The following is a 21,916-nucleotide window of genomic DNA, read 5'->3' on the forward strand; positions in this document are numbered from 1 at the left end:
AGGCCACATGGCAGACTTCTTGTTGCAAAGGTGAATGAATTCAGGATTTGCAGATAAGATATCTGACTGCTGCTGACTCTCAGGATTGGTCAGCAAAACGAAGTTCGTATCATTCTTCAAAAGTATCACCACTGGCTTTAGTGGTTAGTGCATAGATTTATATAATAATTGTCTTAATTGATCTTCCTTATTGTTGTTGTTAATTGCCTTTGAGTTGATTCTGGCTCATAGAGACTGTGTATAGGGTTTCCAAGGAGTGGCTGGTGAGTTTGAACTGTTAGCTTTGTGGTTCAAATTGACCTTCAGTTCCAGAGCTTGATCTTCCTTATACATACACTGTATCTTATCCTACCACAGACACCATTGTACTTCCAGATCTTGAAATGTTCTTTTTGATAATGCATGCAGTGCCATGGTAAACCATGAGTGTCCGATTCAATGCAGCAAATGACAATCCATCTCAGGTCACTTATGCCTACGATACCGATCTTTCTTTATACATTCCGTTTCATTTTCAATGACTTCCAATTTACCTGCATTCATACTTCATATATTCCATGTTCTGATTATCAGTAGATGTTTCAGCTGTTTCTTTTCATTTTGAGTTGTTTACATCAGTAAATGAAGGTCCCCAAAAATTTGGTCCGTGAAGCTCATTAAGGTTAACTCTACTTCGAGGAGGCTGCTCTTCCTAGTGGCATTTTGAGTGCCTTCCAACCTGAGGGGCTCTTCTTCTGGTACTATATCAGCTAATGTTCAGTTGCCATTCATAAGGTTTCAGTGGCTAACCATTCAGAAGTGGTCCACTTCTCCTTCTTCTTAGTCTTAGTCTGAAAGTTCAGCTGAAGCCTGTCCCTTATAAGTGTTGCTATTTAAAATACTGATGACATCACTCCCAGAATCACAACAACTTACAGACTGCCACAGTATAAGAAACTGACAGGTAAGTGGTGATATGCATGATCAGCAAAATTTAATTCACCAGAAACTCGTTTCAGAAGATTAAAAGCCTAAATGTGTTAAAACATTTTTTTTTGCCTTTATAATCTATCGAATAACCTCAATAAGACCAAGTAATAATGCTAAGCTTTTTCTAAGGGTTAATGAGTAAAGAGTAATGGACAAAGGTCATCTTTCTCTGTGTCATTATCCTTTGACAGTTGAGGTCAACATTATCCTCTTTACTGAGGTTAAAGGGTAATTGAAAACTGTGGCATTAGTAAAGAATTAAATATAGAAGAAGGGATTATCTTGCTGACAATGTAGTTAACTACATTGGCCCACTGGTACTCTGTTTCTTAAAAATAAGAAACTATAATTGTGCTCTTCTCTGGGGAAAAATAAAGACTTTATATATAAAGCAATAACTTGAGCTTTTATTATTATATAAATTACCTAAGGAAGATGAGAATTACTCATCTGTATTATTGACTGTATAAAAACATACTCTAATATTTTAATACCCCTCAGTAGTTACAGTCACATTAATTAACCTCAATTAAAGAGACCACTGGCATGCATAAATCAGAGTCAGAGTAATAAGACTGTTGAATTATGCTTTTAAAATATATTTCACTTTAATAATAGAATGAACCTATGTATTTAGTTCTAGCGGTGTACACACTTAAAAGGAAACCTGGTGGTTCAGTGCTTAAAGAGCTCAGCAGCTAATCAGAAGATTGTCAGTTTGAAGCCACTAGTAATTCTATAGGAGAAATATGTGCTAGTCTGCTTCTGTCAAGATTTATAGCATTGGAAGCTCTATGGAGCAATTCTACTCTGTAGAGTCCCTGTGAGATGGAATTAAATTGATGACAATGAGTTTGGAATGGGTCAGTTTGAGCTGCAAGGTCAATGGTTCAAACCCACCAATCACTCCTTTGAAACTTGTACAGGGTTGCTATGAGTTGGAATTGATTTGACTACTTAACAGCAATACTTAACAACAGCACATTTATAGGCAGTCCTGGTATGGCTCTGTAGGATAAGTGTTCAACTACAAGGTCAGTGTGGACCACTGACAGTTCAGGCTCACCAGCTGCTCCTTGGAAACCCTATGGTGGGTCACTAACAACTTGAGATATTCAGATGACACAACTTTGCTTGCTAAAAGTGAAGAGGACTTGAAGTATTTACTGATGAAGATCAATGGACATAGTATTTAGTATGGATTACAATTCAGTGTAAAGAAAACAAAAATCCTCAAAACTGGACATCATGATAAATGGAGAGATTGAAGCTGTCAAAGAGATCAAATGATATATCACATTAGACAGATCTGCTGCACAAGACCTCTTTCAAAGTGTCAGGAGCAAAGATATCACTTTGAGAACTAAGATGAGACTCCCCTAAGTCATAGTATTTTCAATTGCCTCATATACATGTAAAGGTTGGACAATGAATAAAGAAAACCATAAAAGAATGTATGCATTTGAACTGTGATGTTGGAGATGAATATTGAAAGTACCATGGACTATTAGAAGAACCAACTAATCTGTCTTAGAAGTACAACCAGAATGCTACTTAGAAGTGAGGATGGGGACACTTTGTCTTTTGTACTTTGTACATACTGTTAGGATGGACCAGTCCCTAGAGAAGGACATCATGCTTGGAAAAGTAGAAGGTCAACGAAAAAGGAGAAGACCCAAAACATGATACATTTTCAAAATGGCAGTAATAAAGATTGTGAGGTGGGTATGGGGATGGGCAGTGTTTCATTTTGTTGTGCAAAATGAAAAAAAAAAAAATTTTTTTTAGTTGTGGGTGTTTTTAATTCAATAACAATTGGTTTATGATAAGTGTTCTATAGATTAGCATAAACTAAAGATCAAAGAGATACATGAAAAACAGAAAAATACTCTAAGTGCATTAATGAGGATGGACAATGCTCAACAGTTGTTTTAGGAGAAGTTAGAAATGGGTAAGAAAAAAGGTCTTCCATGATAGTCTTCAAAAAGAACTCCAAGACTTCAGTGAAACTCTTTCCTAGATTTCTGGGTAAGAGACACTGTGAGTTGGAATCAACTTGAGGGCACACAGTAAAAACATAGACAATTCTCCATTTCTCATTAAGATTGGCTTTAGGTTTGTTTGTTTGTTTGTTTGTTTGTTTTTTAAGGAACTGGAGCATCTGAATCAAGCTTAATTCCATGAAACGAATTAACTCTGGTTTTGTTTTCAGTTATGCTTAAATTAGTAAATTTCCCTAATTTTCAAAATTCTTTTGGAGTTAATGCCAATGATCTTATTCCAACAAATCAAGAATTTATTTGGAAAGCTGATGCAGAAGAAGTTCATATATTCTTTGGAATGCAGCAAAAACTAGAAAGGTTTTTATTGACTGAATTCCAACAGAATGGATTTGTAATATAAGCTAAGATTCTTTAAAAAATAAAAAGAGCAATGCAAGCTATACATCAGCTTGTTTTCTTAATCTTTTTTACACGGCTGTGTGCTGTGTATTGTAATTAACCAGACACATTTTTAAAACCAGGTTTTCATTCTATCTTTATGTTTCAGTGTAAATTTACAGAAATGCTATGCCTTTCAGAGAGAAGTGCATAGTTAAAACCATTCTGACAATTGCAGTTCCTAACACAAGAGTAAATTTAGAAAGTAACAGCAGGCCACATCCGTTGGGGATAAAGTGTATCTCATTTGTACCCCAGTCTTATGGGGCAATGTCAGCTGCATGATATCAGTAATCTGAGTTCACAAGAAACCTCCTGTACAGAATTCATATATGCATGCATACAAACACACATATACATATACACACAGCACTATCAATTTTTATCTACTCTTCCTGGAATTTCATGAAAGATAATGATAGGTAAATAGCATTCCCTTTCAGAGGTCCTACAAGAATTGCTTCTCCGGTACTAGTAGTTCATGGACTGATAAATGGTAAAGTGGAGGTGGTTGTGAAGTGTTGTCTTCTGACTCATAGAAACCCTATGTAATGTTTCCCGGGAGTGGCTGGTGGGTTTGAACCACAGACCTTTAGCAATCCAATGTTTATCCTACAGCATCACACCAGGATTCCATAAATGGTAAGGAGTGAATCAAACACCAACATTTAAACAAAAAGAAAAAGGCCAGATCCTAGGGGGTCACTCTGTGACCTATGTTGGTGTATAGTTCAAACCCCGGGGAAGAAGAGTAAAAGATTACTTAGTCCATCACATACATGGTGCTGCTTACTTATATACTATTCTGTATTTAGATCGTGTCATTAATGGTTTTTATGCACAGAATGGTACACTTGTTGCTGTTGTTAAGTGCTGCCAAGTTGATTCTGATCCGTAGCGATCGTGAATAGGGTTTCCAAGGGACGGATGGTGAGCTTGAACCACCAACCTTTTACAGCCTGAGAAAGCCTATATAGGTTAAATGTGATCATTGGACTGTGTCACTGAGAAAGAATGGCAAGAGTGGAAGAAGATGAGGTCTTAGGAGCTAATTTTATAGGTCAGATCATATGGTGCTAGGGATCACTATACATGTGAAAATATTGAAATGGAAAATGCTCTTTTATAAACAATAGACTTATTGATTGAGAAGTGAAACCATTGAAGGGTTTGCCGAGGGGAATGACAGCAGAATCTGCAGGGAGAACAGTAGAGTGTTGGAGTAATCTAATGAGACATGATGGTGACTTAGAAAAGAGTGATTTGGTTTTGGGGGTTTTTCTTTTGGTGGGGTTGATTTGTTATACATTTTGAGGGCAGAACTAATAGAATGTGCTGGTAGACTGTATGTGTAATGTAAAATAAAAATTAGGATCAGAGATAGTCATATTACACTTATTTCTCACTTATTGACATGGTTAGGGTCCAAAGACCAGGTCATTATGTGAAAATAAATGTTATGGGAAAATGGATGACTACATCATTACATAACTGCCAACTTACATCATTCCATGATTTCCACCTCACTGAGAATCATGACCCTACCAAACTGATGCATAACCATAACCATCCCAGCCAATATTAGTCTCACCATGCACCATGGCATTCAGTGTAGTCAGGCATACATTGTTAACGTGCAAGATAATCAGATAGGAGATTTTTTACTGTTGTCACAAATGCAAACTGTTGTATGATGAGCTAGTCAATAAGTGAGGAGTAAGTGAATTCTCTCTGTATATGGCACATGGTAATTGTAAAATAAATCTAAGCTAGTATTAATTTAAGGAGCTCTGGTAGTGTAGTGGTTATTAAGTAGGGCTGCTAACCTCAAGGCCAGCAGTTTGAAACTACCAGCTGTTCTGCGGGAGAAAGATGAGGCTTTCTGCTCCTGTAAAGATTTACAGCCTTGGAAACCCTGTACAGGGTCGCTATGAGTCGGAACCAACTCGACGGTACACTACCACTACCGCCGCCACCACCACCAGTATTAATTTAATTTTTACCACCATAGGATAAGCACTGGACTGCTAACCACCAGGTTGGTGGCTCAATCCCACCAGCTGCTCCTCAGAAGCTCTATACAGCATCACTCTGAGTAAGAACTAACTCTACAACATTAAACAACAGTAACATATTTCAAACAAACAAACAAACAAACACCTCTTGCTGTCCAGTCGATTCCAACTCAATGTAATACCATGTGTTTCAGAGTATAAGTGCTCCAGAGGGTTTTCTGGGCTATAATCTTTATAGAAGTAGTTCACCAGTCTTTTCTCCTGGAATACCATCCATTGGATTTGAACCACCAGCCTTTAGGTTCTGCTTGTTAAGTACCGTCGAGTCGATCCTGACCCCTAGTGACTCTGTATAGGGGTTTCCAAGGAGCAGCTGGTGGGTTTGAACTGCAGACCTTGTGGTTTGCAGTCCAGTGCTTATCCTACAGTGCCACACCAGGACTTTTTAAAATCCCATTACCCTTTTCTGGTCTTCAGTCTTGCATTTTCATTTCCCTCCTATGTCACTGTAGCCGTTTAATCTGTGTAAAGCCATCTGTTTCCCTCCTTGATAATACAGGTAATCTGTTCTTCAAATTTCTGATTTTTATTAAGATCATCACTCATTACACGTCAAAGTTAGACATTTCTGTATTTCCCTTCATTTTTTCACCACCCCCCGAAACTCTCAAATTCAGTTTCCAAAGAGTTTGTACCTTCCCCCCCCCAACATAGATAATACATCTCTTCTTTTTATACACTGTCACAATGGCATCTTTTGCCAGGATTGTTGTAATAATATACCAAATTGTCTTTCAAACTCCAGTCTTCTTCCTCTCTAACTCATCCATTATGTGTTCCTGGAGTGATTATTTTAATTAAAGTCACAATCCAGTATCGATTCTTCCTGCTTAAAAATCATTTGGTAACACTGACTCCCCTTCACTTGTAGAGTGATATTTAATCCTCTTTTGGTGGCATGCAAAAGCATTCATGGCCTTTGAGAACTTTGCTTATTAGCTATTTTCAACATGATCTTTATAACTTACACACATGGAATTACTTAATTTTCTGAATGCTTGTTTTTTTTCATGCCGCTATGACTCCATGCTTGCTATTTTCTCTATATGCTATGACTTATCACCAGGAAAAAGGTCCTGGTGGCATAGTGGGTTAAGTATTTGGCTGCTAACCACAAGGTTAGTGGTTCAAACCAGCTCCTTTGAGAGATAAAAATGAGGCTTTCTGCCCCCATAATGACTTATAGACTCAGAAAACCTATATAGGGTCACTATGAGTTGGAATCCACTTGGTGGCAGTGAGTGTGTTTTTTATTTTTAACTTCATGGTCCACATTGCAGCTAAGTTCATGCTTGTTTTTTTAATGTGTATCTTATCATGCCACTCTTTGCCTTAAATTTTTGTAAAGTACATGGGCTAGACGTATTTTCTCAAATGTTATTGTTGTGTGCTATCAAGTCGGTTCTGACTCATAGAAGCCCTGTATAGGGTTTTTGAAGAGTGGCTTGTGTTTTTGAACTGCCAACTTTGTGATTAGCAGTCCAGTGCTTACCTAACAATTCCAAAATTCTTGAACTCTAACACAGTGCCTGGAGCATAGTGTTTTACAAATGTTAATCTGACTCTTGACTAAAGTATTTGTTGTTTAAGGGACTGGTCAAATTGCTTTTAACTGTTCATTATCAAAGTAATTTCTTTGATGAATTCTTCCCAAATTGAAACCTATGATTTTTCTGATACATACATGTATAAACCCTACCAGTAATTTAGATAAATTAACTCAATATTTCAAACTTAAAGTAGTTCCTTCTTATACTCAATTCTAAAACTCTTATACATAATTATTTCAAAGCAGTATATATATTCCATGTTTTTAGTAATTTCTTAAAATTAATTTTAAAAAGGCTTGTTGATACTGTTATGCACCATTGGACCAGGTATGGTAGGGCTCGGGAATGAGTATAAAAATAATTTCATATTGATACTTATCATAATACTGACTTGTCAAAATTGGAATTTTGCCTTTTGAAGTTCATTGTTTACACTTGGTAACCATGGAGATCATCACATTTGCACAAAAGAGGCTGAATGCTGTGAATGCCCTTTGGGGACCCACATGCTTTGGAGAATGGGGTGAATACCTTCTCAAAAATTATGTACATTAGAAAGCTCGGCTCTTGGCATCTTACAAATGATAATAAACTTAGTGGCACTTTAATGAGAGGGACTAGAGATACTCAAATTATTTATAATAAGCAACAAAATTATCACGTTGAAATTTGTGATGCCCAGTAATTAGAAAGATTTTCCCCAAAAAATGAGAACTCCAAGGGTAGCACATAGGTCTGAGGGCCATTCTTCCAAGGAAATGAATGTATTGCCCTAGGATAGTGGATTGTATTAGAGAGTAATAGATTCTCATTCCTGCATCATTCTGAAGTAAATATTATTATTGATGACTTAGGACCTTACAGGAGTGAAAACTAAAAATTCGAATTGAATAGCTGATAAATTTTCAAGTTGACATTTTCTGAAAACAGCATGAATAAGTCAGAATTATATTTTTACTAGAAAAATCAGGAGGTTGACTGTTAATTGTTATGTGATTGTTAACCTGTAATTACATGATACCCCCTAGAAAAATCAATCCAACTAACAATTATAAAGGTACATTACACAGCAATAACAGCAAAAACCCTTCTATATTTCCATGTGGTTTTCAAAAGGACCACAGTAAAAACCAACAGTTCCTGAAAATTTGTCATGATGGAAAAAATACATATACTTTTAAAAATCCTGGTCATATTATAAGACATTGTAAATCTTTCTTTTCAAACATGTATTTCTGAATCATCCAGTGCTAAAGAAGCAATCTACTTTCTAATATGTGCTTCTGGGGGTGGTAAGGTCAGCACCTCATCTGTGGTGTGCCACAAATCTGCATCTGATAGAATGATGTCTGCTTTGGAACAGATGGTCTCTGAGGCTGATTAATAATCACCCAATGGGAACAAACATGTAGTGCCTACCTCAAGAGGAAGATAGTAAATTTACACGTAGGATGCCTGGCATTTTATATATATATATAAATCATGAAAGATATTTCCACTTGGTTGGCTTGTTTCTTTCTTATCTTGACAATTCTGAAAGTCTTTAAGGGAGACAAGAACCTAATTCAGGTCCATTTATCGTGATCCTTAAATATAGCAATGGGATAAACTCTAATGTATGGTTTCCCCAAATGGTGTGTAATATTTTGCACATTGATTAGTTAGTGAATGAAAAGTTTTATGTCAAGAGGATTCACTTTTTTTAAAAATTAAACTATTATTACCAACTGATAAGAAAACCTCTCTTCCTCTTTTTTTCATTCTGACCCTAATATTATTATGGCTTATTATTACTCATTTATTCAACCAAATCTTCTTATGAATAGTTACTATTCAAAAGAAAATTTCTTTGAAAATTTGTGTGTACTATTTTTAAATCTTGCTAAACTCTTCCATGTTTTGGACTGTTTTCACTGGGGACATATTCAGTTTAAAAATATGATAACTGAAAAAAGACTTAAGTTGTCAAAAATTTCATTTCACATGGATACATAAGCAACACTCAAGAAGTAGCAGTTAAGAATTCAAAAGACGTATTGCATTAAGCAAATCTGCTGCAAAAGACCTCTGTGAAGTGATCAAGAGCAAAGATGTCAATTTGAGGACTTAGGTGTACCTGACCCAAGTCATGATCTCATCATATATATGTGGGGGAACAGGATGGCTCTGTAGAATAAGCACTGGATTGCAAAATACAAGGTCAGTGATTCAAGCCCACCAGCCACTCCACAGGAGAAAGATGAGGCTTTACATATTTACAAAGACTTAAATGTTGTTGTTAAGTGCCATCTAGTCAGTTCTGACCCATAGCGGCACTTTATGGGTTTTCGAGAAGCGACTGGTGAACCACTGACCTTACATTTCAAATAGACTTTGTAGTCCAGTGCATTAACCCACAGAGCCACCCCAGGACTCCTTACAAAGATTTATAGCCTGGGAAACCCTATACAGGTTTGCTATGATTTGGAACTGACTCAACAGTACTTAACAAAAACCGCATATGCTTGTAAAAGTTGGAAAATGAATAAGGAAAATCAGCGATTTGATGCATTTAAATTATAGTATTGGAGAAGAATATTTAAAATATCAGGGAGTCCCCAAAGAACAGACAAATCTATCTTGGAAGAAGTGCAGCCATATATATGCTTCTTAGAGGCCAAGATTGCAAGACTTCATTTCTCATACTTTAGTCATATTATAAGGGACTAGTAGTGTGGTGCTGTGGGTTAATGCGCTGGATACAAAGACGGTTTGATCCACAAGGTCGGCGGTTGAAACTCACCAGTCGTTCCTCAGAAACCCTATGCAGGGTCGCTATGGGTTGGAACCAACTCTCTGACACTTAACCACAATAACAAGTGCCTGGAGAAGGACGTCATTTGTAAAATGGAGGGTCAGTGAAAAAGAGGAAAACCCAAAGTGATGGAATGACAATGGCAGTAGCTGTAAGCTCGAATGTAACAAAAATTGTGAGGATGGCACAGGACCAGGCTTGGTTTCATTCAGTTATACATAGGTCGCTAGGAGTCGGAACCAACTTGACGGCACCTAACAACAACAGTAACAATAAGTAGTGGTACTTTCTGTGGATGATGTGCTTAGAAAAATGAATCCTGGTGTGGTGCTGTAGGTTAAGTTGCTGTTGTTAAGCGTCGAGTCGATCCCTACCCATAGCAACCCTTGTAGGGTTTCCGAAGAGCAGCTGGTCCTCTTGAACTGCCAACCCTGCAGTTCAAACGGCTTTGCAGTTTGGCGCATTGACCTACAGCGCCGCACCAGGATTCCGTAGGGTAAATACTGGATTGCTAATCTCAAGGTCAGCAGTTCAATCCCACCAGCTGCTCTTCAGACACCCTATACAGTGTCGCTACGAGTGGCAACCGACTGGACAGTACTTAATAACCACAACATCATTGCTTAGAGAACGTATTGGTGAGTGAGATCATTTATTAAGCAAGCTAGTAAAATTCGATGTGTCAAACTGTCTTACTAAACTAGGGGAAAACACTTTGTCTTCACATAAAAAATGAAATGTGTAATGAATTCACATAATAAAAAAATAATTTGCTTGAAATATTCATGCAGAGTTTATTTATTAACTCTAGGTATTGTTCTGATTTCAAGTCTCATTTTCATGTAATTAACTATCTTTAATAACATTTTTAAAGTAAACATACTTTACACTTAAGTTTACGCTTCTATCCACTTACCTCTTTATAATGTTAACTTTTGTGTTTGAACCTTTTTTGTTGTTAGTACATGGGTCAGAGTAAGAAAACTCTTATGAATTTGCATTAATTCTCTTTGGATGTAAGGGCACACATCAATACTTTTCATTTAGTAGCAATTTAAACATCTGTAAATGGCATGAGAATTATAGCTTAATATGCATGTTTGACTAGAGTGTATGATTGTATGGTTACAGAAATTTTCATAATTGGTGCCAGCTGAATAGAAATCATCAAGTGGAATTTTAAGGTATAATGTGTTTTGCGTGTCACATAGGTGTTTTGACTGTAGGAAGACAGATTTTGTCCCCCCCAAACATTCCAATATATCTAATATGCAGTTCTTGATTGCACCCAAATTTTGGGTTATGGCATGATCGCACTGACAACCTGACCTACTAAAAGGACTGGGTTCCTTAAACATTGCTGTAGTCCCTATACAAAAGCGTGATGATTTAATTTTAAGTAAAAACATTCAAATATACCCAAGAAGGGGCTTTGTAGATTATTCATTACTGGGGATAGACCACAATCATATTTCTTCTTCTTTTTTTTTTTTTCCCTCTTGTTGAATCTGCAATACCTCAGAGTATTTTCAAACTGGGGTGTGGTTAACATATTTTGGAAGTCTAGTGCTGACAGCAACCTCTATATTAAAAAAGATTATATGTATATTTATGTCATTGTCTTGCATTTATTATTTACAATAAAAAAACACAATTTAAGAAAAAAACTATTATCCTTGTAAAGTATAATTTTTATGACCTTTAGTGTTAAATTACTTTGTGATAGTGTGAATCTTAGTGTGAATGCACAAAGCTACATGCGGTTGCTGTTGTTAAGTGTCATCCAGTCTGTTCCGAGGCTGATGAGTTTGATCTACTTAAATTCTTATATCATTACTAAAATGATATTGTTGTTTGATGCCATCAAGTTGGTTCTGACTCATAGCAACCCTGTATAGTGCTTATCAACAACAACAACAAATAGGTTTTCCAAGGCTGTAAATCTTTACAGGAGCAGAAACCTTCATCCTTCTCCTGAGGAGAAGATTGCGAATAGTAATCCACTATGCCTCTGGGGCTCCATAAATAAATAGAAACAAACTGAAGAACCAGCATTATTTGAATCAATGACATTCATTTAATAGCATGGATTTTGTTGTTGTTGTTGTGTGCCTTTAATATTTTACCCATAAACCTATTGCTGTCAAGTCGATTGCAGTTCAGGTATTTCAGCTTGAAAAATTCCCAGTGTGTTTTTTGGGGGGTTTCTAACTCCAGTTCTTTGCATATTCAGTCATAATGTGTTTTTAGTCTTCTCATGTTGCCCTTTAAAATATTCTATTTAGCTCTTTTGCTTCATCATACCTGAACCACAAGTTTATATGTACTTTAATATGCTACTTACCCCTATTACTCAAGTTCTTTTGGTTCATCCAGTAGGTATGACAACCAGATTCTCTGATCATTCTTTTTCTCCTTTCACCTTCACTAAACTTTTGCATACCACACATCTACATAGACGTCATCTGCACTTCACTTGTCATTGCTCTGAGTTATAAACAGAAAGGGGTATGATAAAATTACATGGTTGGACTCAGTTATAGGGTGGCCATCCAGATGACTTGGGCTATGTTTATGTTCTCCTTATTAGGTTATATTTGAAATGAAAAGTACAGATTTAAAAAATCATATAGCAAATTCATGGGCCCCATGAGTATGCCCCTAGACTCTGATTGGAAAGCAGTCCTTTTGGGTATAATGTGGCTCTGTGAGTGCACATTCCTCCTTGTTCCTTTCATGTCCACTCTGCTGGGTGCTAGGATAGATGTTCTGTTTGCCTAACACTCAGATACTGAAAACGTACAGAACTGTGTCAAGAAGGATTTAAGAGGAAATCTTTCTTGGCTTGAAATACCACACTAGGGTTGTAAAGGGGGTAAATTTTAATGAGCACCATCTGTTGCAGATTAAAACAGAGGGGATGCAGCATTTGAATTCCTTGTCCAGAGTCAGACTTTTATAGTCCTAAGTACAATTGGTTGCAGTGTTGCAGGGTTCAAGGGAGATAAAACAGCAAAACTGCAAAGAGATTCATTTTAAATTTGCATGAGATTTTCTCCTAAAGGAGTTGCCATTGCCTATTTTCTCTTTATGTGAAATCTTTTGACTGAGCAAAGACAGTCTGTTTTGAAACTATGCTTTCTCCATTACTTCTACTTAATTGAAAAACAAAACAAAATTTTTACTTTTGTTATTAAAGGGAACTGTAACAGGATAAAAATCGCCACACCTCTCTCCATGAACCTTTGAATCCTCGCTCATCTCTGTATTGATTGGAGATAACCAGATTGACTCATGTTTATTCTAAGCTCTTGTGTCAAGAGATTTAATCACAGATTGACCTCATTGTGCTGTCGTATATGCATGTAACTTTGTGCAAGGGAAGGACAAATATATGTTTCTATGCAGACGTAAATATTTGGCACTCAGCATATCAGTATATTTAGCCTCATTTTAATTCTTCCCTTAAAACTCAGGATTTGGGGCCATTTTATAATAATACTTGTACTGAACTCAAATAAATCCCTTAATGAGGTTCCAGAAAATTCAAGTTAAATTAAAATCTATTACAACTCTACATTTCAAAAGGTCACTTCTAGGACAACTTGGGTGTTAAATTTCCACTAATCCATTCCTTCCTTAAAATGGGGGGCTTTTTTGTTTCAGCAAAAATTCTTTAACTTTTTAAAATTATATGAACTTTCAAAATATTTGATTTGTAAAAAGAAAAGGAAAAGAGTTATGAAAATGTATTATTGTGTGGGAGCAAAAGAAATCCTCAGTGTCTTGCCCAATCCCTAGAGAAGGTTTAAGGATTGTTTACTGTGTACTCCTCAGGAACTCCTGCATGTCCCCTGTCCCTTCAATCCAAAGTCTCATCTTCTACGCTTCTACACAGTTGTCTCCATATGTCTCTTGCATCTTCTATCTCATGCTGTCTCTTTAGGGCTTTATAAACCATTCTTCTTTTGCAGAAACAATAGAGCAATACAATATTTTCCTGACTTTAATCATATTAGGCATGTAGAGCTACCACTCATCTATCACTTTGTCTTAGTGTGGTTGCTTGTGGGTTGCTGTGATTCTGGAAGCTATGCCACGGATATCTTAAACACCAGCAGGGTCACCCACAGTGGACAGGTTTCAGATGAGCTTCCAGATGAAGACATACTAGGGAGAAGGAGAGATGAACCTACTTCCAAATATTGAGTCACTGAAAACCTTATGAATAGCAGAGAAACACTGTCAGATATAGTGCCGGAAAATGAGCTCCTCAGGTCGGAAGGCACTCAAAATGCAACTAGGGAAGAGCTGCCTCCTCAAAGTAGAGTTGACCATGCAAGTAAACTTTTACTAAAGTTAATACAGAAACAGCTGCAACTATACATCGACAGAGAACTTCCAGATTCAGAAGAGAACGTGGAACGGGGATATCATTGATGACGTCAGATGGATCTTGGCTGAAAGCAGAGAATACCAAAAAGATGTTTACATGTGCTTTATTGACTACGCAAAGGCCTTAGATTGTGTGTATCATGACAAGCTATGGACAACATTGCGAAATATGAGTATTCTTGAACACTTAATTGTGCTCATGAGGAATCTGTACATGGACCAAGAGGCAACTGTTCAAACAGAACATGGGGATACTGAGTGGTTTAAAATTAAGAAAGGTGTGTGACACGGTTGTATTCTTTCCCCATACTTAATCAACTTGTATGCTGAACAAATGATCCGAGAAGCTGGGTTATATGAAGAAAAACATGGCATCAAGATTGGAGGAAGACTCATTAACAACCTTCGATATGCAGATGATACAACCTTGCTTGCTTAAAATGAAGAGGACTTAAAATTCTTACTGATGAAGATCAAAGACCATAGCCTTTGGTATGGATTGCAACTCAGTGTAAAGAAAACAAAAATCCTCACCACTGGACCAATAGACAACATTCTTATCAATGGAGAAAAGATTGAAGTTGTCAAAGATTACATTTTTCTTGGATCAACCATCAACACTCATGACAGCAGCAGCCAAGAAATCAAACGATGTATTGCATTAGGCAAATCTGCTGCACAAGACCTTTTTAAAGTGTTGAAGAGCAAAGATATCAGCTTGAAGACTAAGGTTTGCCTGACCCAAGCCATGATATTTTCAATAACATCATAAGCATGTGAAAGTTGGACAGTGAATAAGGAAGATCATAGAAGAATTGATGCCTTTGAGTTATGGTGATGGAGGAGAATATTGAAAGTAGCATGGGCTGCCAAAAGAACAAACAAATCTGTTTTGGAAGAAGTACAGTCAGAGTGTTCCTTAGAGGCTAGGATGACCAGATTTTATCTCTCATACTTCAGACTATTGTCAGGAGGGACCAGTATCTGGAGAGGGATATCATGTTTGGTAAGGTAGAGGGTCAGAGAAAAAGAGAAAGACCTCAGCAAGATGGATTGACAAAGTGGCATCATCGATGGGCTCAAGTGTTGCAACAATATTGAGGTTGGTCCAAGACCGGGCAGTGTTTTGTTCTGCTGTGCATAGGGTGGCTATGAGTCGGTACCGACTCGATGGTACCTAACAATAACAACAACACGCATGTAGAGAGAAAGTAGTGTGTACTTCCCCTTCTGTTTCTTCATTTCCAAATAATTATGTTTGCCAGGCAGTTTGTCTAGCAAGTTTATCGGCTCTTAATTTTTTAAGGTGCATATAGATGGATGATAGATGTGAGGATAGGGAGTAACCAAGAGTTCGTTCTCCATTGTATTTGCCAAGTGCCATAATTTACAGAGCAAATCTGTAGACCAAGGTCATAACTGTAGTTTGATAATTTTTCTATAGTTTACAGGTTAGCAATCTGTAGTAACATCTGCTTGGATGCTTTGGAAGGGCAAGGTAGAATGTTGCTAGGACATTTAGTTCTATATCTAATAAACCTGAGTTGAATCTTGGAATTCCACTGAATATTTGTGCAACTGTGAAAACTATGTATTTTTTTCCCTCAGAGTATTATTTGAATATTTATGAGATAGTACATAAGATACCTTTATCTCTGTGCCTAGTCCACATAAATGCTCGATGTTGTTGTTAAGTGCCATCAAGTTGGTCACCCCATATAGGGTTTCCAAGGAGTGGATGGTGAGTTTGAACCAATGACCTTGCAGTTCAAACCAATTTTGCAGTCTAACGAAACAACCATATCAGGACCAAATACTCAATAAATGGATGGTACCTATAATTATTTGTCTCATGTACAAATTGACAATACTTTCTAGGAAAAATGTTTAATAATAAAGAATATTGAATGTATAATTATCTATTGTTATTAAGTGCTGTAGAGTTGGTTCTGACCATAGAGACCCTGTATAGGGTTTCTGAGGAGCCGCTGGTAGGTTTGAACTGCCGACCACGTAGTTCAAACTGACCTTGCAGTCCAGAGGGTTATCCTTCAGCACCACACCAGAATTATCTATAAAATGTTATATATAACAAAATGGCTTTTTTATATTTCCTGTCTATGATCAAATAGTATTTTATTTTTGTTGTTTTGTAGTAAACAAAGGAATAGTCTTGTGAGTTAATGACATAACACAGTGCATGGTATTGTGTTTCATTTTTAAATATCATGGTTAAGAAACCTGAAAGTGGAAAATCCTCCTGGGGTTTTAGAATTTGCTGCAAACAGCAGAATAATTTCCTAGAATAGGCATTTTAAAATGAGTCACAATTCAGACACTGCAGCACTGCAGATATACTTAGGGCACTTTGCCATGGGCACAGCTTTCAGGAAAGATGATGAGTGAGGCATCGTAGGGGAGCAGGGAAAGGGAAACACAATGTGATATTAATCAGACACAATGCATTTCTGAAGAATCAGAGCACAAATTCTGGATATAGAGATTTCAGTTCCATCTTTCAACTGCTAATAAATTGTCTCTCAGATTTGCGTACATGTAAGCTATCCTGAGATTTGGGTTAAATGTGAAGTAACTGGTTTAGGGTTTTCAGTCTCCCATGTGTAAATAATTTTAATAGTATGCAAATAATTCCATACTTGAAACTCCCAGTGAAAATAATTCCATTTCTATCTCTGTAGATCATCACAAGCTATAATAAATAGCCGCAACAGAGTTGCCAAGAGTCCCTGCCAAGAACATCCTTAGAGGGAGGGGAGCAGCAAAGCCTTTTGAGTAGAATGCTACTCAAACCTGGATCTCACTTCCTATTAGATAAATGATGTCCCTTTACATGCTAGGTTTTCTCTTTGTTGTTGTTAAGTGCCGTCGAGTCGGTTCCGACCCATAGCGACCCTGTACAGGGTTTCCGAGGGTGTAAATCCTTACGGGAGTAGAAAGCCTCATCTTTCTCCCGCGGAGTGGCTGGTAGTTTCGAACCGCTGACCTTAAGGTTCACAGCCCGATTCGTAACCACTACGCTACCAGAACTCCTTAGGTTTTCTCTTTAGTCAGATGTTATATCACAAATGTTATCCTTGAAGAAAAAATATAGTTGTTATGCATGTGTCTTGGAATCTTAATAAAATCATTATTATGTAAAGTCTAAAGGTCCATTTTTTTTTTTTTTTTTAACTCAGCAGGATGACTGTAGTTAGATCTCTGGGGAAATCCTCTTCAGTATTTTTCATGGGGAGAATTCAGCTGATTCTCGCAGGATCAGATTTTCCTACGAGTGGGGGAATATGAACTTAAAAAGCATTCTTCATTAAGAGTGATCATCTTTGCCAAGGAATTTTAGTCTGGTATCGTGTCAGCTGCTTTAAATTTAATCTTGTTTTTCCAAGATCAATGGGCTCACACAATTTACATTGGCTTAGTCCATACCTGCCAACCAGTGCTTTTGTTAAAACATCATTGTTATTCCTTTATAATGAAGACATGTGGCTGCCAAGAGACCCATAGTCAGCATTCTCCCTCAGACTCAAATGAAAGTCAGCCAGTAAAGAGAGAGAGAAAAGGAACTCTGTGGTTTTCATTTATTTTTTTGATTTTTTTTTTTTTTTTGCTTAACATTAACAATAACAACAAAAAAAATTCAGTTACTGTGAAGTCAGTTCTGACTGATAATAACTCTACAGAACAGAGTAGAACTGCCCTATAGTGTTTCCAATGCTGTAGTCTTTTCAGAAGCTGTAGTCTTGTCACATTTTTCTCCCTAGGAGCAGGCTGATGGATTCTAATCACCAAACCTTTCAGTTAGCAGATGAGCACCAGACCACTGTGTTATCAGGGTTCCTTCGGCTTAACATTAGGTTCATTATAAAGTCATTAGGATCTTGAAGCTAAAATAAGTAGGTAGGATAAATTCACCCCCAAATGTGACTGAAAGTTTGGAATAAAGTAGTGACAATAACTTTCATTTGAATCGTTTTTAACTCTTTGGGAGTCTCTGAGTGCCACAAATGGTTAAGTGCTTTGTTACTAACCAGTAACAGTTCAAACCCCCCCAGAGGCATCCTCAAAGAAAGGCCTTTAAATTGTTAAAAGTATTTCTCAAACATGTAAGCATTCTGAGATTTGGGTTCAATGTGATTTGCTTCTGAAATGTTACAGTCATGAAAACCCTATGGATGGGAAGGAGAAGGAATCACTTTCTAGGTAGTTGTTAAGTGCCATCATGTTGTTTCCAACTCATAGCTACTCTGTAAAGGGTTTCCAAGGAGCAGCTAGTGAGTTTGAGCCACCGGACCTGGCAGTTAGCAGTCCAATACTTACCCTACAGTGTGCCACAGCAGGTAGTAAACACTTGTTATTTTTGGTGATGGGAGAGATAATACCAGATAAAGGTTAAGTCTGCACAACTTGACCAAACTAAATGGTGATACAAAGTACACAAGAAAAAGAAACTTCAGTAAATGCTATAAAACAACCAATTTCACAACAGTAATTACTAAAAATGCATATGGTTACATAGGTAGTCATGTATGCATATTTGTGTATAGGAAGGCATATGCAAGTGCATCATGTGAAGGCAAAGGTATAGCTATTGTGTGCTCTCAAGTCCATTCTGACTCATAAACCCTGTATATGGTTTCTGAGAATGGCTGGTGGGTTTGAATTGCCAAACTTGCGGTAAGCAGTCTAATACCTGTCCTTCAGTGCCATATCAGAGCTCTATTGTTGTTGTGGCACTGTGGGTTAATGTGCTAGACTGCAAAGTCAGTTTAAACTGCAAGGTTGGTGGTTCAAGCTCACCAGTCGCTCCTTGGAAACCCTCTAGAGGGTCACTATGGGTTGGGACTGACTCGGCAGCACTTAACATTTAGTTGTTAAGTGCAGTAGAGTCAGTTACGACCCATAGCGACCCTGTATAGAGTTTCCGAGGAGCAGCTGGTGAGCCTGAACCACCGACCTTGCAGTTCAAACCGCTCTGCAGTCTGGCACATTAACCCAACGCGCCACAGCAGGACCCATCAGGGCTCTATGTTGTTGTTGTTAAGTGCCGTAGAGTCAATTCGACCCATAGCGACCCTGTATATGGTTTCCAAGGAGCAACTGGTGAACTTGAACCGCTAACCTTGCAAGCTCAAATGGCTTTGCAGTCTGGCACATTAACCCACAGCTCAGGGCTCTATCGTTGTTGTTGTTATGAGCTGTGGAGTCAGTTCTGACTCATAGCGACCCTGTACAGGGTTACTGAGGCTGTAAATCTTTACGGGAGCAGAAAGCCTCATCTTTCTCCCGCGGAACAGCTGGTAGTTTCAAACTGCTGTCCATGAGGTTCGCAGGCTGATTCGTAACCATTATGCTACCAGAGCTCCTTGCAGGGCTCTATATTGTTGTTAAGTGCTGTCGAGTCGATTCCGACCCATAGCGACCCTATATAGGGTTTCCAAGAAGCAACTGGTGAGATTGAAGCGCCAACCTTGCAGTTCAAACAGCTTTGCAGTCTGGAGCATTAACCCATAGCGCCACACCAGGCTTGTGTAAATCCATGTTAGTGTGTGCTGTATATATGCAGATCCATGGATATAATAAAGCACAAAGGCCCACAGTGAAGGAGACATCCTACATAGCCAAACAACTAGTGAAATAGGTTCAAGGGCTTAGCATCATAGTCTCATAGTTGTTCATAATGTTACACTTCCCTGCCCTAGTTCAGTGAGTAGCCTCTAGAACCTTAAAGCCAGCAAGTGGTCATCTAAGATTCAATTATTGGTATCTACTTATCTGGCATTAAAAGAGAGTGAAAGAAATTCAAGACTCAAGGAAGAAACCAGTCCACAGGACTAATAACCCACACAAACCATATCCTCTTCTAACCTGAGACAAGAACTAGATGGTGCCACCTACTACTACCAACCACTCTTACCAGGGACGCACCCAGCTAGAATGAGAAAAACATAGAAAAAAACTCATATCAATAATAATAAAAAAAAGACCAGAATTACTTGACTGAGAGAGACTAAAAAACTTGCCAGATTTTTTCCCTAAAATACTCTTTTAACCTCAAACTGAAACCACACCTTGCATTCACTGTTCAGCCAAACAATAGACTGGATCATAAAATAAACAATCAGGAGTAATACAATCCCTTAAACAATGAGCAATATGAGACCAAATGGTAAACATTTACCCAAAAACAAAGATAAGAAGATGAAGGGAAGAGAAGCTAGACAATGGAAACAGAATAAACAGAAAGGAAATAATTAAAATATTACATGTTGTGAAAATTGTAACCAATGTCATCAGCAATTTGTATAAAAAATATTAAATGGGAACCTAATTCACCGTGCATATGTTCACCTAGAAAAACAACAAATATTGAGGGGAAAAAAACCACCCCCAACTGTATGGAGTAGTTTCATTATAATAGCATGGGGTGACCATAAGTCAGAATTGACTTCAATGCAACTGTTTGTTGTTGTTGTTTTATACTCATTTATAAGCAAAGCATATTTTTCATTAACTTTAATGACCTTCAACAACTTTCTACAAATATTGTGAAGTTACTACTTTATGCTGTGACTGATTAGTCAATGTTTTAAGCTCACTATTGAAATTTTTAACAGCTTGAGCTTTTTGACCTGTGGTGTAAACATTCCTACTTCCCTTTATTTGATGCATTTTTCTCAATAGCTCAGTAAAGGTCTCTCTTTTTCTTACAGTCGGATAGCAATGCAAGTTTCCTCCGAGCAGCCAGAGCAGGCAATCTGGACAAAGTAGTGGAGTACCTGAAGGGCGGCATAGACATCAACACCTGCAATCAGGTAGGGAGGTGGAAACTTTTATTTGTGTTATAAAATAAACATTCACTTTTTAGATTTATTCCCAGAACCCAAGTTTTTGTTTTGTTTTATTTAATCTTTATTAAATTTACTAAAATATCAGTGCCTCAGATGTTTGAGACCCCATTTCTGCCCCCTTATCAATGTTTAAAGCTTAAGATGTTTGTATCTAAATCTGAGATAGCTATAGGATGGCAGTTTTTTCTATGGAATGTTCTAGGCCAACCTTTTCAGGAATATTGACAGAGAATGAAATTTTACTTATCATTTTTTATCAACTTAATCCAGATTCTAACATCGTCTCTTCATTGCGATATAGTTTTTACTTGTGGGTAGCTGATTGTAATAGTTTGTGGTATAGAAATCAGCCATCTAATCAAAATTCTTCCCCCTTTAAAAAAATAATTTCAAATAAACAGAGGTTGAAACTGTTGGCTTAAATAAAGTGTTTGGATTATTCATTATTTACTTGTATTCCTTAAGGAATTTAGAGAATATTATACATTTGTGCTTTGGCACTGTAGAATAAGCACTGGACTGCTAACCACAAGTTCAGTGTTCAAAGCCACCAACCACTCTTTGGAAACCCTCTATAGGGTTGCTATAAGTCAGAACTGACTCAATAGCATTTTAGCAACAACAGTCTTTGGTCCCATGGATGATGTTGATTTTATACACACACACATACATAAGTGCCGTTGAGTCGGTTCCAACCCATAGCAATCCTGTCTAGGGTTTATGAGGAGTGATTGGTGAACTTGAACTGGCAATCTTATGGTTCAAACCAACTTTGCAGTCCAGTGCATTAACCCGTAGTACCACGTTGGTTACACCAGGACACTCA

The 21,916-nt window shown here is 37.4% G+C and overlaps 1 protein-coding gene across 1 annotated transcript in view; it reads left to right on the forward strand.

The window, feature by feature from the left end:
- Nucleotides 1-21,916, forward strand: part of ANK2 (ankyrin 2, neuronal) — a 514,556-nt gene that overhangs the window by 180,018 nt on the left and 312,622 nt on the right. Inside the window, exon 2 of the mRNA XM_006872258.1 lies at nucleotides 20,953-21,054. Within this exon, the coding sequence (XP_006872320.1) occupies nucleotides 20,953-21,054 (102 nt within the window). The remainder of the gene's footprint in view (nucleotides 1-20,952; nucleotides 21,055-21,916) is intronic.

Source organism: Chrysochloris asiatica, unplaced genomic scaffold (assembly GCF_000296735.1).
Source record: "Chrysochloris asiatica unplaced genomic scaffold, ChrAsi1.0 scaffold00188, whole genome shotgun sequence".
Classification (NCBI taxonomy): domain Eukaryota; kingdom Metazoa; phylum Chordata; class Mammalia; order Afrosoricida; family Chrysochloridae; genus Chrysochloris; species Chrysochloris asiatica.